This window comes from Calliphora vicina, chromosome 4 (assembly GCF_958450345.1).
Source record: "Calliphora vicina chromosome 4, idCalVici1.1, whole genome shotgun sequence".
Classification (NCBI taxonomy): domain Eukaryota; kingdom Metazoa; phylum Arthropoda; class Insecta; order Diptera; family Calliphoridae; genus Calliphora; species Calliphora vicina.
This window is the reverse complement of record NC_088783.1, coordinates 53,022,963-53,043,366: the sequence shown is the minus strand read 5'-3', so window position 1 is coordinate 53,043,366 and position 20,404 is coordinate 53,022,963. Positions and strand designations below refer to the sequence as shown.

The 20,404-nt window shown below is 29.7% G+C and overlaps 1 protein-coding gene across 1 annotated transcript; it reads left to right on the top strand.

The window, feature by feature from the left end:
• Positions 1 to 4,704: 4,704 nt before the first annotated feature.
• Positions 4,705 to 18,640, top strand: garnet (adaptor-related protein complex 3, delta 1 subunit-like garnet). Its single transcript, XM_065506753.1, has 15 exons — positions 4,705 to 5,148; positions 8,970 to 9,065; positions 9,509 to 9,637; positions 9,751 to 9,891; positions 9,963 to 10,092; positions 10,185 to 10,324; positions 14,231 to 14,304; positions 14,653 to 14,801; positions 14,876 to 15,223; positions 15,280 to 15,451; positions 15,530 to 15,686; positions 15,749 to 16,403; positions 16,469 to 16,603; positions 17,115 to 17,247; positions 17,315 to 18,640. Exons 1-15 carry the CDS (start codon positions 5,053 to 5,055, stop codon positions 17,832 to 17,834), a joined length of 3,075 nt encoding a protein of 1,024 aa, XP_065362825.1. The 5' UTR covers positions 4,705 to 5,052; the 3' UTR covers positions 17,835 to 18,640.
• The last annotated feature ends 1,764 nt before the right edge of the window (positions 18,641 to 20,404 follow it).

Genomic DNA, 20,404 nt, shown 5'->3' with positions numbered 1-20,404 from the left:
TTAAAATTTCTATCTGGCAATGTCATGTCAGTCAAAAATCTGGCAACTATTTGCTTTCATGTTGATTTTTAAAAACGAATTTATTTGAATTACAAAAAATTATTTGCTCATAAAAATAGATACACATCAGTAATTTGTAATTTGTTTATATACAATTTTTTTTTTGTGCAATTTTTTGTTCCTATTTACGTGAAACAGTAAGTATAATTTAAATTTTAGCAACAATTTTATAAAAAATAGGACTCTTTTGAAGAAAATGGGACGAAATCATCATTGTACCGAAGATGAGAAAAAAATTTTTCAAACGATGAGAAATCAAGGAAAATCATTACGGGAAATAGCAAAGAGCATAGGAAGATCTTTACATTTTGTCCAAAATGCTTTATCTAAAAAACAAAAAAGAGAAACTCGCGGTAGACCAAAGAAAACCAGTCCAGAAACAGATAGGCGGATCGTCCTTATGGTTAAAAAAGACCCTTTCATATCATCGAAAGCTATTTCTGCGGAGCTATGTAACGAAATCAGTCCACAAACAGTTCGTCGTCGTCTTTTACAAGCTAAATTGCCGGGAAGAATTGCCACTAATGCGCCAAAAAAATATCAAGACAAGATTAGAATTTGCTAAAGAGCACTTACAATGGTCCGGGTGTGAAGGCGAAAAAAAATGGAGAAATATTTTATGGAGCGACGAAACAAAAATAAATTTGTTTGGAAACGACTGCCAAAGAAATGTAAGCCGACCAAAAGGAAAAGAATTCCACGTTAAATTTACAAAAAAGACGGTAAAACATGGCGGGGGAAACATAATGGTTTGGGGTTGCTTTTCATGGAATGGTGTTGGTCCGATATTCCGAATAGAAGATACCATGAATGCTAGTGGGTATAGAGACATATTGGAAAACGTAATGCTTCCATATGCAACGGAAAATATGCCATTAATATGGACATTCCAGCAGGACAACGACCCAAAACATAGTTCAAGATTAGTTAAAAACTGGTTCTTGGAGAATAACGTACCTGTTTTAAGCTGGCCCAGCCAATCCCCTGATTTAAACCCAATAGAAAACTTGTGGAGTGAATTAAAGATAAGGCTTTCGAAGGAAGTTTTCAAAAATAAAGACGATTTATGGGAGAAAACGCAAAAAATATGGTACGAGATTCCAGAAGAGTGGAGAAAGTTTTACAAAACAAAGGTGGATATACTGGATACTAGCTTTACTTTAATAATAAACTAATTTTTTTAAGATAAAATTTATTAGCTTTTGTTTAATAAGAATTTTTAAAAATGTATCTATTATTATGAGCACCAAATTTTTCGAAATTTAAGAAATTTAATTTACTTTATAATATTTATTATTAATTATGAAATATTTTGTTTTTGTTTTTTACTCTCCTTTTAACTATAAATAAAAATCGACTGAATTTTTTTTATAATTTTACAATATACCATTATTTTTTTTCGTTTTTAAAAAATAAATTTTGGTGTATCTATTATTTTGAGCAGATGTGTATATATACCTTTACCCACTTCTATAAAAAAAATTTTTTTTATAGAATATACCAAATATATTGATTTTTTATTAATTTAACTTTAACGGCATTTTAATGGCGGTGTTTTCTAAACATATACTTAAACAAGCTTGCTTGGAATACCGTTATTCAAAACACCATTTAAAAGTGACAAATCAACACAGCCACAAATTTTTGGCATAGCTTTTTTTAAGCTGGCAACTCTCAATGTAATATTCTATTCCTAAGAAGTGTTAGTGGCAACACCGCGTGAGCCGCATCGACTGACATGAGCAAAACCATTTTTTATGAAGTTTTTCGTAGCTAGATATGGGGGGTCTTCAAACCAATCAGTCCCATAAGAAATGCACGGTGTGTGTGTGTAATCATGTTGAATGAAAGCAGATGAGCCCAAGGCGTATTAACAAGGTGAGTGCATAAAATCAGCTGATTCTAAATTCGCCGTAATTTAATGTAGACTCTATGTCAAACTTTGTTTATGTTTACATTTTTTATTTAAAAAAAAGCAAGCGAGTATTGTAATTTAAAAAAATATACAAATATTTTGTGAAATTTAACATTGAAAATTAAAAATAAAGAATTTTAATTATTTAATTGTATGTCGTGGCAATTGTTCAGACGAATCCGAATGTCTTGAACTCAAAGCAGCCTACGTAACTGTCTGCAGTCATTTTTCGTTCTTCTCAAAGACAAAAACAGCAACATTCTGACGAAATTTATGGCACTGCTGTGTGTCCATCATCATCAGTAAATAGTCTTAACCCTGCCTTCTCCTCCAATATAACCCACCCTATACATTCAACCACTGCCTTTTTTTCTCAAAACAACTACTTACGGAGTGGATGAGGTGTTATTACCCCCATCAGCAGCAGTAACTGCAGTGATCAAACTACTACGAGTTACCGTAGCAGTATATGTACTATAAGTCATCATCCTTTAAATACCAATACCAACAACAGCAATAGACATAAATCGACGCCAATTAACGCTAAAACTATAGAGAATGAAAATACCAAATTCCGTAGAGGCCGCTTTTAGAATTGGATTTAAGTTGCAATTTAAATGCCAGCATTATGATCAAAACTGTAGAATGTACCCTACTCGATAACACAGTGGCGCTGGATAACAAAACAGGACTAAAAAGTGAATGATAAGTAAATCCTGACCAAAAACAATTTTAGCAAATGTAGCCAAAAATTTTTAATTTTCGTAAAGTTTTATTCAATATTTCTACGCCAAATTTAGCGTACAATCAAATATGAAATTAAAAATAAAATTTCCAAAAAAAAACTTAAACAATTTGCATTTCACCATTTCACAAATTCCTATTGTTTCGTGGGACCATATCTGTAGTCAAATTACAATTCCTCGCCCGGTTGTATAGCACCAAATATACCATTACGATGATAGCCCGTGATCTTCATTACTTTAGCACACAGTTGGGATTGATGTAATGATTGTCAAAACGTATTTTATTTCCCTTACGTGTAGTATCCACAACAAAATCATTATTTAAATTGAACAGTAAAGAGCTCATGTACTTGCCATAGACTTTACCACGTCGAACAGCTTAATCTTGTGATACCTATAATTTGACACATTCTTCAGGGCACTATCCTTAACTAATACACCACAACCGATGGAGCCATTAGAAAATGTTTATCTGATTAAATAAATCCTGATACTATTAATTAAAAATGTTTTGTTTTAAAAATCGCAAAACCTTACACAAACATTTTTGAAAGTGATTTTTGTTAATGTTAATTGATCAGCACCACGCGATTGACAAAATCCGGGAGCTCAATGAAGGAATTTAAAACATTTTTTACTAACCGTTTTCATAATACAATGAAATATTTTTATGCAAAGCCATTTGTGGAAACGATCGAGTATAACTCCAACACGCCGTATATACAAGCCCGCCAAACTAAATTGGCTCACACCCAATTGGGATATGGTATGCCGGCATTGTTGGCTGCCTTTTTGGCCTATTGGAATCAACAGCAAACAATAACAATAATAGAAAACTGCTACTTTATGAGGCGTGGAATTTCTATACGTGATGTGGGATTTTGTGGATCTAATGCTTCCAATTCTTCAAAATGCTTGACACAAATCTGCATCGCATTCACTTACTGCCAAATAAGAGGGACTCTGTCTAGTATTGCATTCTGGCATGCAGCCACAGGCCGGGAAACGATTCTTGTAATCACTGTTTTAAATTTTGCCAAGTTAATAAGTTTTCATTGTGCTAAGGAACTCATTTGTTTAGAAGCCGAGGTCAACGTGCTTTTCCTTACTTAAATATTTTAAATTTCAATTATTTTCACATCCTAAACGAATCAAAACAAACGACTTCAAACTAAAATTTTAATTCGCTTTTATTTTGTTTATATTTTAATTCGCCTTGATTTTGACATATTGTCTACATTTGAACAAAAACAAAATGCCTGTTGTTTTTGCCTTGTTGTATTTGTTGCCGGGACGCACTCACCTTGTTAATTCGCCTTGGATGAGCCGAAGGCATAATTTTAACTACTCTGTTTTAGTTGACGTCTGTCCACTGTTGTTGCCAGATAATTTTGGTATAAAATCGGCAAAATTGGACTAAATAATCGTCAAAATATTTTTGAGATCGTCAAAAAATAAAAATACAATATATTTTTTTTATTAATATTGTATTGGCTATATATTCGTTCCTCATTGGGCGGCTAAAAAATAAAAATTTCACACATTATTTCCAAATTCATAAACATTTAAAATTTTGATTCATTAAAATATTAAAATCAATTAATTTAAGCTCTTTAAATACGGATTATATTTTTATTTCACTTTCTATCTTACAAAAACCATTAGGATTCAGTTTGTATTCATTCGATTAGTTAATTAAATGGTTATATGAAAACATTGATGTAAATACATATAGATTTTTCATAAAATCGTCATTTTGAGGACTACAATCGGAAAATCGCACTTTGCCATTTCTACAAAAAAAACGCCAAAATGCCTATAAATCATCAAATCTGGCAACAGTGCGTCTGTCAACTGTGCAAAATCTCTGTAAAGTGAAGAAGAAAAAAAGAGAAATTCTTTTACAGCTCGCATAAAAAACTTGATTTAACAATATACTTTAACATATTTGCATTAAAAAAATGTTAAAAATATTAAAATCACCAATTAACTAACTAAAATCAAAACAATACTACACAAAGTCAAGAAAAAAATCTATAATTAAAACGATTTCTGTGCAATGGCAAAGAAGTGAAGGTGCATTAAGAAGTGCAGAAAAAAAAAATCAATTCATGAACCAAAGACTTGTCGACATCATCAAAGCTGGTTTGTGTTTTAACGCTCTTAAATTATTTGTTCGTGTTGTTCCAAAGAGGAACAAAGAAAAAACAAAAAAAAAAATTATACAAGTGGAAATCCACTTTCAAAAATTGAAAATTATTATCCATAAAACAAAAATAGTAGATAATTCATTAATTATAAGTGTAAACGAAAGAAAAATAAAAATCAAAAATGGCCCTTAAAAAAGTTAAAGGGAATTTTGAACGTATGTTTGATAAAAATTTAACAGATTTAGTACGTGGTATACGCAATAATAAGGATAATGAGGTAAGTTTAAAAGTAAAAAATATATATATTTTACAACCTTAATAAGATGTTAACATAAAATGGCTAATTAAATTTTTCGTAACCTACACCCCCACCCCAGTCCATCATCGGCTTTGTTTATCTTAATCTTATGTCGTATTTTTTCAATGTTGGTAGTTTTTTTTTGTACATACATATTTAGTTAGCAAGAGGGGTACTTTACAGCTAGTATTGATGGCGTTGGTTTTACTTTTCATACACCCACATTCAAGTCTACGTTTTAATTTTTTTAATGTAAACAGATGTTCTGCCTATTACTCATAGATTTTCTGTTGCACCTCCTTTAGATTCCGGTATTTAATAGTATCGTTGTAACTTGTTTATAATGTACCTACTTTTTTCTAGTCGTTTAAGCATTTATGCTGCTGCTGCCTGTTCTCTTATCATAAATTTCCACTTGGCTTAACACTGAATCTTTTTTAGTTTTTATGCTTTCTTCTTTTCTTATACTTTAGCTGTGAGTTCTGGCTGCTTTCTTTGTGTTTGTTTTGTCATTTAGATAATTCACCTCATTTAAATGTTTTCTTATCATTTGCTGTAGTATTTTTTAATTGAATAAAATGCAAAAACCATATTTTTCTTCACATTTAGATTAAAGCTACATATAAAAAATTGGTTTTTAATGGGTGAAATGTCAAATTTCTACAACATTTTTAATCAACTTAAATATAGTACACATTTAAATATAATGATTAAATTTAGCTTAATTTGGCGTTGAAATATGCTCAAGGGAAGCCAATTATAAAAAGTGCAATATGTACTTTGTGCTGACATCAGAAATTTGTTTGAGGTAGTTTGAAATAGAAATTAGGAAATTACTCAACCCTTTTTTTTATAAGTTTCTTACAAAATTTCGCCCATCTTATTAATTTTTGAAATTATTTTAATCAGGTAGTATTTTTATGGGGTTTACATTTTTGAACTTCTTTAAAGTGTAATATTTTTATTATTGTAAAATTGTAACTAAGGAAATATTTTCCTCTAGTTTCATCATCAAATTTCCATATATCGATCAAATTTGGCACATAAATATTGAAACTGGTCCATTATTTTACCTACCCCCTATACAAATGTCCTTCTCGAAATAGGACTATTTTTGTCATAAATATCTGATTTATATAGGTATCCCACAAATGCCTTTGAGGATCAATCCATAATTGACCATAGCTTCCATATAAGGCCAACTTCCAGAAATTACTTTAATAAACATTTTTGCATTTACACAGGAGTATAGAATGGTGTTGTATTTTTTTCCTTGATGGACCTGGGTTGTTTTGAGTGTTGTACTTCTTGAATTTTTTTCTCAATTGAACTCAATAATTTTTATTATAGGTACAATGAGTTTTTTTTTGGTATAATTTGAGACTTGTAGTCACAAAGACTTAACTCAGTTGTCAAAAACCTAAGTGATGAGAATGTATTAGTAAAAACAAGTAAGACAGTCTCATTAAAATCGGCCCAAAAATATATAACATTTCGCTATCTTTTCTTTAGAAATTCCAAATATTGAAAAATTTAACCTTTGACCTTCACGATTTAAGGTTATCGTTTTCCGATTTTAGTAAAACTTTCAGGCCATATTTAAAATTATAAGGACTATAATATTATGAATAGGTTTTACTTAAAGTTTATAACATTAAGGAAATTGGGCTCATTCGCCTAAATATGGACAAAAAATTAGTTTTTCTTGAAAATCGCAAAATTTAAATCGCAGGTACGGAAAAACTGTAAGAGGTATTGACATAATTTTTTCATATTTTTATTCCCTATTTTGATCTCAATAAATCCCAATGTGATGATCAAAAAATTCTGAAATTTGTTTAACAAAATTTTTAAAAATTTGAAAATGGAGATTTGAAGCAGCCGTTAAAAAAATATTTTTTTTTGGCCATACCTGCGAATAGGTTAACGGTATCCTACGAAGACAAAAATTCATACACAAGTAAATACGGATATATTTTAAGTAAAAATTAGGTTTTATTTTAATTTTTCTCGAAATATGTTAATTTTTTTCCTAAATTTTTTGTTCAAGTGGCCTGAAACACGTTAATGGTCTGGCGAATTTGTAATAACTTCAACATTTTTTAACCAAATTTTGTCATTTATATCTCATTACAACGATAATTACGTACACATTTCGATTCTTTTGCATTCAATTGCAAAAGTATTTATTTAGTAGCAAACATTTTAAAATATCTGAAAAATTTGCATTTTTTCCGAATTTTGGCGATAATACAGTTTTTGGGTCATTTTGACCCAAAGGAGATGCAGGGTTAACTTCCAAAAAAAAAAATTTTGATGTAATATTCATTAATATAAATAAATCTATACATTTCTAGAAAACAATGCAGAAATTTAACGAGTTTCACCTATTTATTCCATATAAATAGTATAATTTTGCATATATCTGAACTTTGACCTCGATGCGCGTCCAGAAATCGTTGCCCGATTTGGCTCAAATTTTCAGCACTTAACAGTGTCACAATATAGTGTCACAATATTCCACCCGGCACTCTTTGAAATCTAAAAAAAAAATCGGCTGTCACTCTAATGTATATATCTTCTTTAATTTAATGGATTTAGCAAACTTTTGTAAGGGCAGTTGTTTTAAGAAAATGTGTTAACAGCTGATAAATACAATAATTTGTTGAACTTATTTCTCGATATATGGTCCTAATTGGCAGACTATGAATGGTCCAAACAAAACGCATGATTTTAATTGTAAATAAAACAAAAAGTTTTCAGAGAATTATCTTAATAATTTTTATTATGATAGAATAATCTATGACAATTATGTGTGAAACAAAATATCGGCCAAATGCTCGGCACGGCTTCGGTGGCATACCTCTATCTGATGGTCCATATTTTCAATGACTCTGAGACTTAATTGAGTTTCAATGGCATTAATGTTCCGAATTGTCTCATCCTTTAGCTCTTGAATTGTTCTTATTGACGTACACTACTTCTTTAATTGAGTTTTCATGCTATTAATGTGCCGAATTATCTCATCCTTTAGCTCTTGAATTGTTCTTATTGACGTACACTTCTTTTAAATATCTCCAAAGAAAGAAGTCCAACGGTGGCAAAGATGATTTAATTAATATAGGGGCTAAATTTTCATCATTTGACTCTGGGATATTTAAAATCAATTAATTGTAAATCCAATTCAAATTTTAAAAATCCAAAGAAAATTGTATATTTTTCATAATAACAGTTTTAAATGAAAATGTCACTTGTTTTCAATAGCCTGAATATCGAATAAATTTATTTTAATAAGTGAGAAGATATATTAATTATGCTAGAAGATATATTAATTAAAAATTAATTTTACGTTTTAATTAAAATATAAATATTCAATATTATTTATACAAGGGATGATGTGAATATTATGTATAACATTCTGCAAGTAAATTTACCAAACATTATTAAATACTTTTTAGTTTTATTCTATAAACATACATACATATTTTAAATGTTATTTATATTTTGTACGATTCAGCCCCTGATACAAGTTTTTTATTGGCATGCAATTACCTGTTTGATGTAGTTTTTTTTTAGCTAATAAAGCATTTTGTTGGTTGGTAAATATATGAAAGTTTATAATTGAGTTCAACAATTCGTTTGGTTTCACTTCAACAATTTGCAACATTTGTTTCCAAAGCAAAAAGGAAATTATAAAACTCTATTATAATTAAATATATTGTTATATATAGATAAATTATATCATAATAATTTCTTGCTATTAAAAACCTTAATATGAAAAAAATTCTATTATCTTTCAGGCAAAATATATTTCTCAATGCATTGAAGAAATAAAACAGGAACTACGCCAGGACAATATAAATGTAAAGTGCAATGCTGTGGCCAAATTAACATACGTAAGTTAAATGATCTCAGACCTACCTCAATTAAATGGTCGGTTAAAAAAATAAACTAATTTCTACATAGTATAGTATAGTATGCATACGTAAATTATAAATAAAGAACAACGTATTAAAAGAAGGAAAAAATAAAACTAAACCACAACCAATTAAAGTCATAAATGGCAACATGCTTGCATCAAAGAATTTAACAAGAAAAACACTTAAAATGCTCTCAAGAACTGTGCAATTATAAAGGCACTAGAAAAAAAAACAAAGAACCTTAAAGTGTCTCTGTGAATTTAAAGCAGCTTCTTCATGATACTTTAACTGATGAGGAAAAATTTAATGCTTACTAACCACTATTGATTTTATATTAGGAAATATATATACATAATTATATTTGATTAAATGCAATTAACTATTTTTTCTTTACTAACCTTTCGTTGTAATAAAAACAGATTCAAATGTTGGGCTATGATATTTCATGGGCTGGCTTCAATATCATAGAAGTAATGAGTTCATCGCGTTTTACTTGCAAACGCATAGGATATTTGGCTGCCAGTCAATGTTTTCATCCTGATAGTGAGGTAATGTTTAATGAATGTTCTTGGCTCTTCAACATAATGATACAGCATTAAATTAATGCTGACACATTAATCCTTTTTATTAATTCCCTGTTATTTGTTTCTATTTCTCACAGCTACTGATGTTAACTACCAATATGATACGCAAAGATTTAAACTCACAAAATCAATATGATGCTGGGGTGGCCTTAAGTGGTCTTAGTTGCTTTATATCACCAGACCTATCAAGAGATTTAGCTAATGACATTATGACATTGGTAAGTATTAGAAATACTAGGTATTATATTTGAGACTTTCTTGTTAACTGTGGGTTTTGTTAAATTTTTAGATGAGTTCAACTAAACCTTATTTACGCATGAAAGCCGTCCTTATGATGTATAAAGTATTTCTACGTTATCCCGAAGCTTTAAAACCTGCATTTCCTAAACTTAAAGAGAAACTAGAAGATCCTGACCCAGGTTTTTAATAAAATTCTCTAACTTTTGCTAAAGTATCAGTATTAAAGTATTGTTTCTTTCTCTTTGTTTTTGTTTGTAAACTTATCCTATAGGTGTACAATCAGCTGCCGTTAATGTTGTTTGTGAATTAGCACGTAAGAATCCTAAAAATTATCTTCCTTTAGCTCCTGTATTTTTTAAGCTAATGACAACATCAACCAATAATTGGATGCTTATTAAAATTATTAAATTGGTGAGTTTACCCATTTTATGTTTTTAACTTTAACACTGTATAAAAACAATTGAAAAGAAAAGAGAAGAAGAAAAAGTTAATCTTAATCAATTCAACACTTTTATTTAGTTATTGCTTTGGTTTTATTTCTGAACTGATTTTTAAAACGAACTCTTTTTAATTTTTATATCCTTCCCACTTTTTCTTTTCCTTCCTCGAATTTGAAAACAAACAAAAGTTTGCCAGCCTTACCACAATTGAACCAGCGTTGGGACGTAAATTAACTCAACCCTTGATTGAAATTATTTCCAGGTTTAAATATGTTTCTCTATTATTTTTTTTGTTCTTTTTCAAATAATTTTATTTATTTTTTAACGTTTTTTGGATTATGTGTCTTTCTTGAGATTGACTTTGTATTACATATTAATTTTTTTTTAATTTCTCAATTAGCTATAATTGTCTTTATTTTGAAATCGGTTTTTATCCTCTCCCACTTTGCCTTCACGTTAATTTATTGATATCATTTGGTTGTTTTTTGTTTTTTTTTTTACTTAAATATGCTTGTTTTGTAGTGTATTTGTTTAATTTTTTTTCAATTCAGTTAAATTCTCTTTATAATTTTCAAACACAAAACGTCTCAAACATTCCAAGGGAATGTATTTTATTACAATTTCCAAACACTTGAAAAAAAAATAAAATAACAAAAAACTGAATGTAGCCAGAAGAAGTAATTTATCACAAAACACGTTCGTTGCATTTAATGGAAATCACAAAAATCATTAAGCTATTTAAAAAAATAAACATTTTAATATCAAGATCAGGGTAAAAATGCACTTTAAATACGAGTACATTAAATTCCATTTCATTTTTGTTGAATTAGGCTTGTACCAAAAAAAAACTCCATACCCATAGTCTACAGCATTTTAATTTATGGATTATATGTATACGTCCAAGATTTGTTACCTGTCATGATGTTAAAGATGTCAAACTTTTTATTATTTTAATATCAAAGATCGGTACATTGTTGTTGTTAAGTTAATCCATATAATTCATAGACACAAAAATATTTTACGAATGTGTTTAATTTTAATTAAATTTTTGCCCAAGATAAAAAAACGCAAATTACACTTAAATAAATGATTCTTCTACGTAAGTGTAGAATGGAAACTGGTGTCAGAATTAACGTATATTGCCTTGGCTCACTACTTATATAGTAATTCTTCAAAAAGTCCCCAATGTTCAGATTGATTCTCAGAAGCAATCATGAATTATTAAACTGTTTTCGGGTGTAATTGCGAAATTCGATTCGAAAGATTCACACCTATCGTTAAAAACATGTGAAATTTATGTTCCCATGAAATATCCATTTCCCTCGAAGGGAAAATTGTTATAGTGATATTCCCCTGAATCTTTCATTCACAATAGTTGATTTTGTTCGTGAATTATTGTTTACAAAATTTCATGAACGAAAAATGGGAAAAGGGAACACATTTCATGTGAAATATTCACCCCTATCGCTATTCAATATTTCACATGAAATGTTTTCCTTTTTTCGTTCATCAACTTTGTTCACGTGAAAAATTCCCCTTGTTGTGATTTTTTTTTTTTGAATTCTCAAAATTGATGGCAAGGGTACGTAACCAAAACGCCAAATATCCCACACGATTTAAGTAAGTCCCTAGTGAAATTTTTTAAACAATAAACAGCTGTTACGAACAAAATCAACTATTGTGAATGTAAAGTTCATCGTGATATTCCCGATAGCAATTTTCCCTTCGAGAGAAATGGATATTTCATGGGAACAAAATTTCACATGTTATTGCCAATAGGGGTGATTAATTTGCGATAGGGGTGATTGAATTGGAAACAAAATGCAAGAACTTGGTGAATACTTCGTCTCTGTTAACTTCTTATGCCGAAATTACAATTTAATATTTGTATTCATTCTGTCAGTAAGCTATCCAAATCTTTCTAAAGATAATGAGCTAATTTCACCTTTCTGTTATGTTCCCAGAGAGAAATTCATAAAGATAACAAGTAAGAGAACCGAATCTTATATGCCATTCACCAAAGTTTATTTTAATAAGATAAATATTGAGCCTATTTTCATTGGCAACTTTTAGAGCGATAAATTGCAGCAACTTTTTTGTTTGTTGGGCAGGAAAAGTACCACGATGTCGCAAGGTAAATACGTCAGAGCAAAAACAAAATTTTTACTTGAAAAACTAAATTCATATTTCATACGTTTTACAACCCACATATGCCGATTTTTATACCTAATCTACAAAATCGGACTTGTATCCCCAATGCCCTCCTTAATCACTTGTAAGGAGGGCATTGGAGACTTCCACTCCCCCTGTTTTCTAGAGCTATTTATTTTTGTATTATTATAATGATGTGGGGGCACGGCACCTTTATATATACAATCCACCAAATGAAATTTTATGTGTATATTTGTCATTCCGTTAGTAATTTTTACATTTTTCATTTGGATCGTTATTCTGGATAGCGTAGTCAATATAGCCATGTCCTTCTGCCCGTCTGTATGTTGAAATCAACTTTCCGTAGCCGCCATATAACTTACAAATGTATCGGGAATTCCCCCGGCTCGGTTGCTATTTAAAATCGGCCCATTAATTGCATAGATATTTCGAAGTCTATTACAACGATGTATATAAGTTGGACCTACAAAATATTTTATAACCCGAATTTTTTTCACAAAAATTTTTTTTTCAGTAGTAAATTGAAAAAAAAAAATTAAAAAAAAAATTTGGACAAAAATTTAAAAAAAACAATTTGTTAAAAAAATGTAAAACACAATTTTGAAAAAAAAAAAATTTTAAACTTTGGTTACCTTAAAATATTTAAAATTTGTATTTTAAAGTATAATTTGGTGAAGGGCATATAAGATTTGGCGCAACCGAATATAGCTCTCTTACTTGTTTTCATAGCATAATTGTGCAAGCTAATCACACAATATTCATATTCTCTTTTGTTTAGTCGTCACTGAGACAGCGACGAATGCACATGCTAAGCGGATGTATTGCTATTTTTTCATGATTTGGATTGTTTAATATATTTCGAACTTTAAAAACGTATTGTAGTATTGTGATTAATTTAATCAAAACAACGTAATAAAAAACATAAAAATCTCTTGAACAACTTCAATTGTTTGCCGTATCTTTAGAACTATTGAGATAATTAAGACATGTCTAATTTATCGAATTCACTTGTTTGGCTTTTACTGGAATCCTACTCTAAAGAAATTTAAAAAATAGTTATTCTAACGATTCAAATTTATGTGGTTTCTATGATTGTATTTTTTTAAATGTTCACCTTTTTTTAAATTCCTTTCAATTATATAATAAATATATGTCCTATTCCATCGGTTTCCATATCCCTAAAACTTTCATGTTACCTACATCGACCGTCACTTAATGATTTTTAAATTTATCCACTTTTTCCTGGCTATTACTGCAAAACGATGGTAAATAAATTGAAAAGAAATTTAAACAAAAATGATAAAATTTCTATTCTCCTATCGGATTCAAACCGATGCTAACGGTTACAATTTGTTGTGGTTTCTATGATTGTTATTAAAAGTACTTTAAAATTACATAATATTATAACGACTTGTCTAATATTCAAGGATTCAACAGCATAAAATCAAAATTGTATCACATCATTAAAATCATAAATGTACTATTTTTCTCTCTTCCTCTTTCTATCTCTCTTACATACTTACTTTCTCTCTAAATCAAGTTCATATACTATATGCAATGATTATTATCACCACCTTAAAAGAAAAACAAACAGAAAAATACTACTACTAGAAAATAAGTTCATCTGTATATTTATTATTGTTGTATTATTTATTGAGCTTGTTTTATCATTTCTCTTCTTTTTTATCTCTTTTTGCATTTGCAGTTTGGCGCTTTAACTCCTTTAGAACCCCGGCTAGGAAAGAAATTAATAGAACCACTCACAAATCTTATACATAGGCAAGTTTATGTTTTGTTCATACCAAATCAATTCAAATCAATTCAATTGCAAAAATAAGTTTTCTTTGTTATTTGTTTAATTTTAAATGAGCGTGTATTGTGTGTGTTTATTTTTATGTATGTAATGCAAAAATATAAATTGTTTTTAAAAATTGCAATTATTTTTTTAATTTTGAATTTTTTGTTTAAGCAAAAGCCATTGTCACCTAAAATGCTTTATTATACTATTTATTTAAATTTGATGATTATTTTATTTATTTTTTTTTTTAATAATTTTTGTTAACTTTATAAAGGCATGAATAAAAATTAATGTATTTCTTTCTCTTTTCACCTTTTAAAAAAAAATAGCACTTCTGCTATGAGTTTATTATATGAATGCATAAATACTGTCATTGCTGTGTTAATCAGCATTAGTAGCGGTATGCCAAACCATAGTGCCTCTATACAACTTTGTGTACAAAAGTTGCGTATATTAATTGAAGACTCTGATCAGAATTGTAAGTTGGGTGGTTGTGGTGTGTCTCTTTTGTTATTTTTAGCATTTGTAATGATTTTTGTGTTTAAATTTTAGTGAAATACTTGGGTCTTTTGGCCATGTCAAAGATTTTAAAAACTCATCCTAAAAGTGTTCAAGCCCATAAAGATCTCATATTGGCCTGTTTGGATGACAAAGACGAGTCCATACGTTTAAGAGCTTTAGATCTGCTTTATGGCATGGTATCTAAGAAAAATCTAATGGAGATTGTTAAAAGACTTTTGGGTCATATGGAAAGAGCTGAAGGTTCTGCCTATCGTGATGAGTTGCTATTTAAGGTTATCGAGATCTGTTCGCAAAGCTCATATTTGTATGTTACCAACTTTGAGTGGTATTTAACGGTTCTGGTGGAATTGATACAACTGGAGGCTGGCTCAAAACATGGTAATAACATAAATATTAACCTAAAAATAATGAAATGTAATAGAAATTGTTTTTAGGTCGATTGATTGCTGAGCAATTGCTGGATGTTGCCATACGAGTGCCTGTAGTACGTCAATTTGCTGTCAATGAAATGACTAATCTTTTGGACACCTTTACTGTTTCGTCCCAAAGTAATTCTATGTATGAAGTTTTATATGCCGCTGCCTGGATAGTGGGAGAGTTTTCAAAGTACTTATAAACTTATTTCTTTTTTTTTAACAAAAAATATTTAATAATTTATGTAATTTGTATTATTTAATTGTTTAGCGAGTTGGAGGATGCAGAACGAACCTTAAATATTTTATTAAGGCCACGCCAAATACCCGGCCATATACAAGGGGTTTTCGTACAAAATGTTGTCAAACTATTCACACGTCTGGCCACAACTTGTCTGGAAAATGAAGATCCCAATGGTTTGATAAGAGTAAGTATATGATTTTGTTTTATAAAATTCTTTAAATGTTAGCTAAACTTTAAACTTTTCAGCTGTCTGACCATGTTTTGGAAAAATTACAAGATTTCAATAGTTCTATTGATATAGAAGTACAAGAACGTGCCAATTCTGCCTGCATACTCATTGAAATGTTAAGAGCTCAATTTAATGACGCGAATACTGCTTGCAATCATAATATAGATTTTATTGGATCCGAAACATCAGAAACACCTCAACAACAAGTTTCTATACCAACGCTGGCAATTGAAATTATACAAGAGATGGCCTTGTTATTTGCCGGAGAACTTATACCGGTAGCACCAAAAGCCCAACGTAAAGTTCCTCTACCAGATGGCCTAGACTTGGATGAATGGATAAATCCACCACCCGAAGATGAATCCTCATCCTCCTCAAATGATGAAAAAGAAGAATTGTTTGTCAGCTCATCGTCTCATCAGGATGAGGCAGCTGCCAGACGCCGACCTAGTGAAGAGTTAACACCCGAACAAATAGAACGTCAACGCATGCAACGCTTAATTGAACAATCGAATAATCCACATTATCTTAAATCGTCACCCTCAACGCCGGACGTTGCCGCCAAAGGAAGATCTTTAAGCAGTAATAATTCTCAAAATAATGCCGAGTACGATAATATTGATGAAATTCCCATAGCAGAGCTATCGTTAGACGTTCCATTGAAAATTGGAGGTATGCAGTGGAAAAAATACAGCAATTTTTTATAGACTTTAAATGTTTACTTTGTTTTTTTTTAGCTACAAAACGTTCCGATCAATATCTGTTGCAAGAGAAAGCCAACGCCAAGGATAAGAAGAAACACAAGAAATCGAAAAAGAGCAAAAAATCAAAATCAAAAAGCACTTATAACTCAACATCCGAATCGGAAGATGGTAAGTAATAACAAGGGCTAAATAGTTATAGATAACAGAGTTCTTATAGACATGCCTGTCCGTCGGTTGAAATCAAATTTCCGAAGCCCACAAATAACATACAAATGTGATTGATACATCAATATATTCGCTATAGACCTGGTTTGGTTGCTATTTCAAATCTGGAAAATCAGTATAGAAATGGCTGAGATATAAGCAAAAACAAACTACTACCTCGATTTTTGACTTAAATCTGGATTTCTAAGTCATTAACCTTGACAATAAATATATCATCAAAGGCCTTTCCAACGACGTATAAACGCCGGAGAACTTCGGACCGACAATGTGTCAAAATCGGGAAAAATATTTTTTAATTCATTTTTTTTGTTATTAACAACATTTTTTTTACACAAAAATTCAAGGGGTCAAAATCGGGAAAATTATTTTTAAGTCGATTTTTTTCTACAAAAAATTTTTATTTTCACTATAAATTTGGAATAGTTTACAGTTCTAAATATTTATTTTTTCACAGAACCCAAACCTTTACACATAGTTAATACTACACTAGACATGCCGGAGGGTGTATCACTATCCGATAATGATGATAAAGATGGTAAATTCGATCCAGACGACCCACACAGAGCTTTAGATATAGAATTGGATATGTAAGTTAGAAAATTCATACATAGCTGAGTAAACATACTAATTAATTTTTCTATTATGACATTTCAGACCCGATTTAGAAGAACCCAAACAACAACGGTCCTCTAAAAAATATTCCAATGACTACGAGAAGACTGACAAAGAACACAAATCAAAAACGTCTTCGTCCTCACATCAACATAAAAAAGAAAAGAAAAAAGATAAGGACAAGGACAATGTTAAAGACAAACACAAATCTTCACACTCCCATAAAAAATCTACGAAAGCATCTTCGAATGATACAAATACTATGGGAGTGGATAGTGCCAATTTACTGGGTACTTCCATCGATGAAATACAAACTTCTTACACAAACGAATTGGAAAAACGAGAAAAACAAAAAACTCATAAATCTTCAAAGGAATTGAAAAATCTACAAAACGAATTAGATGCTGATTCGACGACTACCTCCAAGAAGAAAAAGGACAAAAAAGAAAAACATCATCACAAGGATAAGAAAAAATCTCACAACAAATCATCCCATAACACGGCTACACACGATTATGAAGAAGCTTTGGGTATATCCACGCCAAGTAAGGAAGTTTTTTAAGAATATTTTTTGTTTGAATCGATATTTTTTGATTTGAGATAATAAATCTCATTAATGTTTTAAAATAATTTAAAAAAAAAACTCTTTCACATGCGTTTTTTTTATTTGAAATCTACTTTTTTCTGATAATTTGTGTTTTCTTAAAGTAATGTATTGTTAAAAACTAAAATCTGTGTTAAAGAGATTTGAATAAAAAAAAATTATTAAAACAAACTCTATAAACGGTACTGTAACAAATTATGAACAATTATTTACAACTAATATATTATTATATAGTTTATTTATAGTTGAAACAAAACAAAAAAAAATAAAATAAACCAATAAAATGAAACATAATATTTTATATATAACCATATATTGTATAGTTTATATATAATCAATAATTTAATTAAATACATATTCTAAAATTATAAAAAAAAACAAATACATATATACATACCTATATACCTATGCAAGCCTATAACTACTACTACTAATACATACAATACATACTATATTATTACCTACAACATGAGGAGTAAGAAAATCTTTAAATGGTAAAAAAAATAAAAAATTTCTACATTGTCAGTCTTCAAAGAAAAAATGAAATTGTTGCTGCATCAAAATTAAAGCAAGAAAATAAGTAAAACGCATTTTATTAAAACAAATTGGGATTTTAAATCGAATTTTAAAATATTATTTTTAAGATGTTGATTTTTTTTTTCTTGTGTTTAATTAACCATCCATTAGTTTTTATATAAATATGAAAATTATTAATGATCAAATTTATAAAATAATAAAAAATATATATATTTAAAATAACAAAATTTTCATTCCATAAAAAAACGTAATCTACGAAAAATTCTAAGAAAATTTCCCCAAGAATCTATGTGTCTAAAATCAAAACCTAGCTCCCGCTAGTTCTAATTATTTAAATCAGATGCAAATTGTAAAAGTTATTCAACTTTTGTAAATATAAACAGATTTTGTCTACATAAAATTGTCTAAAACACTGCGCAAAAAGAAATAGGTTTTCATATAAAAAAATGTTATTTTGTAGCAGAGTGCCTAGCAAGAGCTAGGTTTTAATTTTAGACCCATACTTTCTTTTGGAAATTTTCTTAGAATTTTGTGTAGATTCCAATTTTGCTATACGCCTGTTACGTTTGTTCACCCGAACAAATTGACCCACTGTAGTAAGTATACAATTGAATTTACATCAGCCTGGCTTTTCAAACCAAACCAGAAATGTGCAAGGAATTTTCTATACAAACAAAATCTATAGAATTTCAGAATTTACAACAAGGTGAAAATAAACACTTTTTATTAAAAAAAAATTAAAGAAAAAAAATTTTGGTGAAAAAATATATTTTTTTTAAATTTTTGATGAAAGGGGACGAGACGATCAGAGGCACACTGCAAGGTGGAGTTCTTTCTCCTCTTTTGCCAAACTCTATTCTCAAAATCTAAAAGTAGGAAGACAGACGCCTATGCGGATGACGGTGATTCTGATAAAAGGAAATTTTCTGTACACTATCAGTGACATTATGCAGGAAGCACTTGGTGATCTCTTCTGCTGGGCATGAACTAACGGGTTGGGTGTAAGCCCATCGAAGACAGAACTTGTGCTCTTTACCAGCAAATGCAGGATAGAGAGTTTCAATTTGCCGAAAGTAGACGGCGTTGAGCTGATTTTATCAGAGGGAGCCAAGTGTTATTAAGGATCTTCCTTGTTAGCAAATTATGAATGAAAATAAATACTCAGGAGAGATTAAAGAAGGACCCTGTGGGAGAGTTTAAAAATTATTTAAATCGATTTTTGTAAGCGAACAACGAGATACTTTTATCCCAAAACTTAATCGTGAAATTTTTCAATAAAATGTGAAATAGTAAACTTTTGATAATGGTTATCCTTAAATCGAGAGGGCTTTTCGAAAAATTCCAAATTTGCAGATTTAAAGGACAAACAAAATTTCGTACTATAAAAAAGTATATCTGTGTAATTTTCAATTTATTTATTTAATATCAATACAAAGAAGACTTCATTTAAAACTAAAATCGATTAGTGAAGCAATACGATTTAGATTTTATTCAGCTAAATTGGAAAATACTTCTAAAAACCGTTCATCTCTTCTAAAACTTGTTTAAACTATCAATATTTCGATTAAATTAACTTAAATTAATAAATTTAAACATGATAGTATATCGCGCCTTCAATGATCTTCCAATGTACACCAAACAGAGAGGAATATCCTCGAAAAAAAAAAACCGTCATCGTATGTGCCGATTCGCAGACGAGCGAGATCGCCCATCTGAATAGCGATATCAGCAGGTTGGTGAACTTTATACATTCACACGGTATTCACACGGTCTACTATTAATATATCTGTGGTCATAAGCAATAACCACCTAAGTTGACTTAAGAAAGATTTGAGTTATATATGCTACATTATACTGTTCATAGAACTGTATGTATACGTGAAATCCCTACCTTCCTAACTTTCTTATTTAAAAAGTTATTAATTAGAAACATATTGGCTTAAGTCCTAAGGAAGACTATTGCATTTACAATAAACGTCAAAATATATTTA

Coding starts and splice junctions, on each gene's coding strand:
- garnet (XM_065506753.1), top strand. CDS start 5,053: ATGGCCCTTAAAAAAGTTAAAGGGAATTTTGAACGTATGTTTGATAAA. Junction 5,149..8,969: donor GCAATAATAAGGATAATGAG/GTAAGTTTAAAA, acceptor ATTATCTTTCAG/GCAAAATATATTTCTCAATG. Junction 14,802..14,875: donor TGAAGACTCTGATCAGAATT/GTAAGTTGGGTG, acceptor TTTAAATTTTAG/TGAAATACTTGGGTCTTTTG.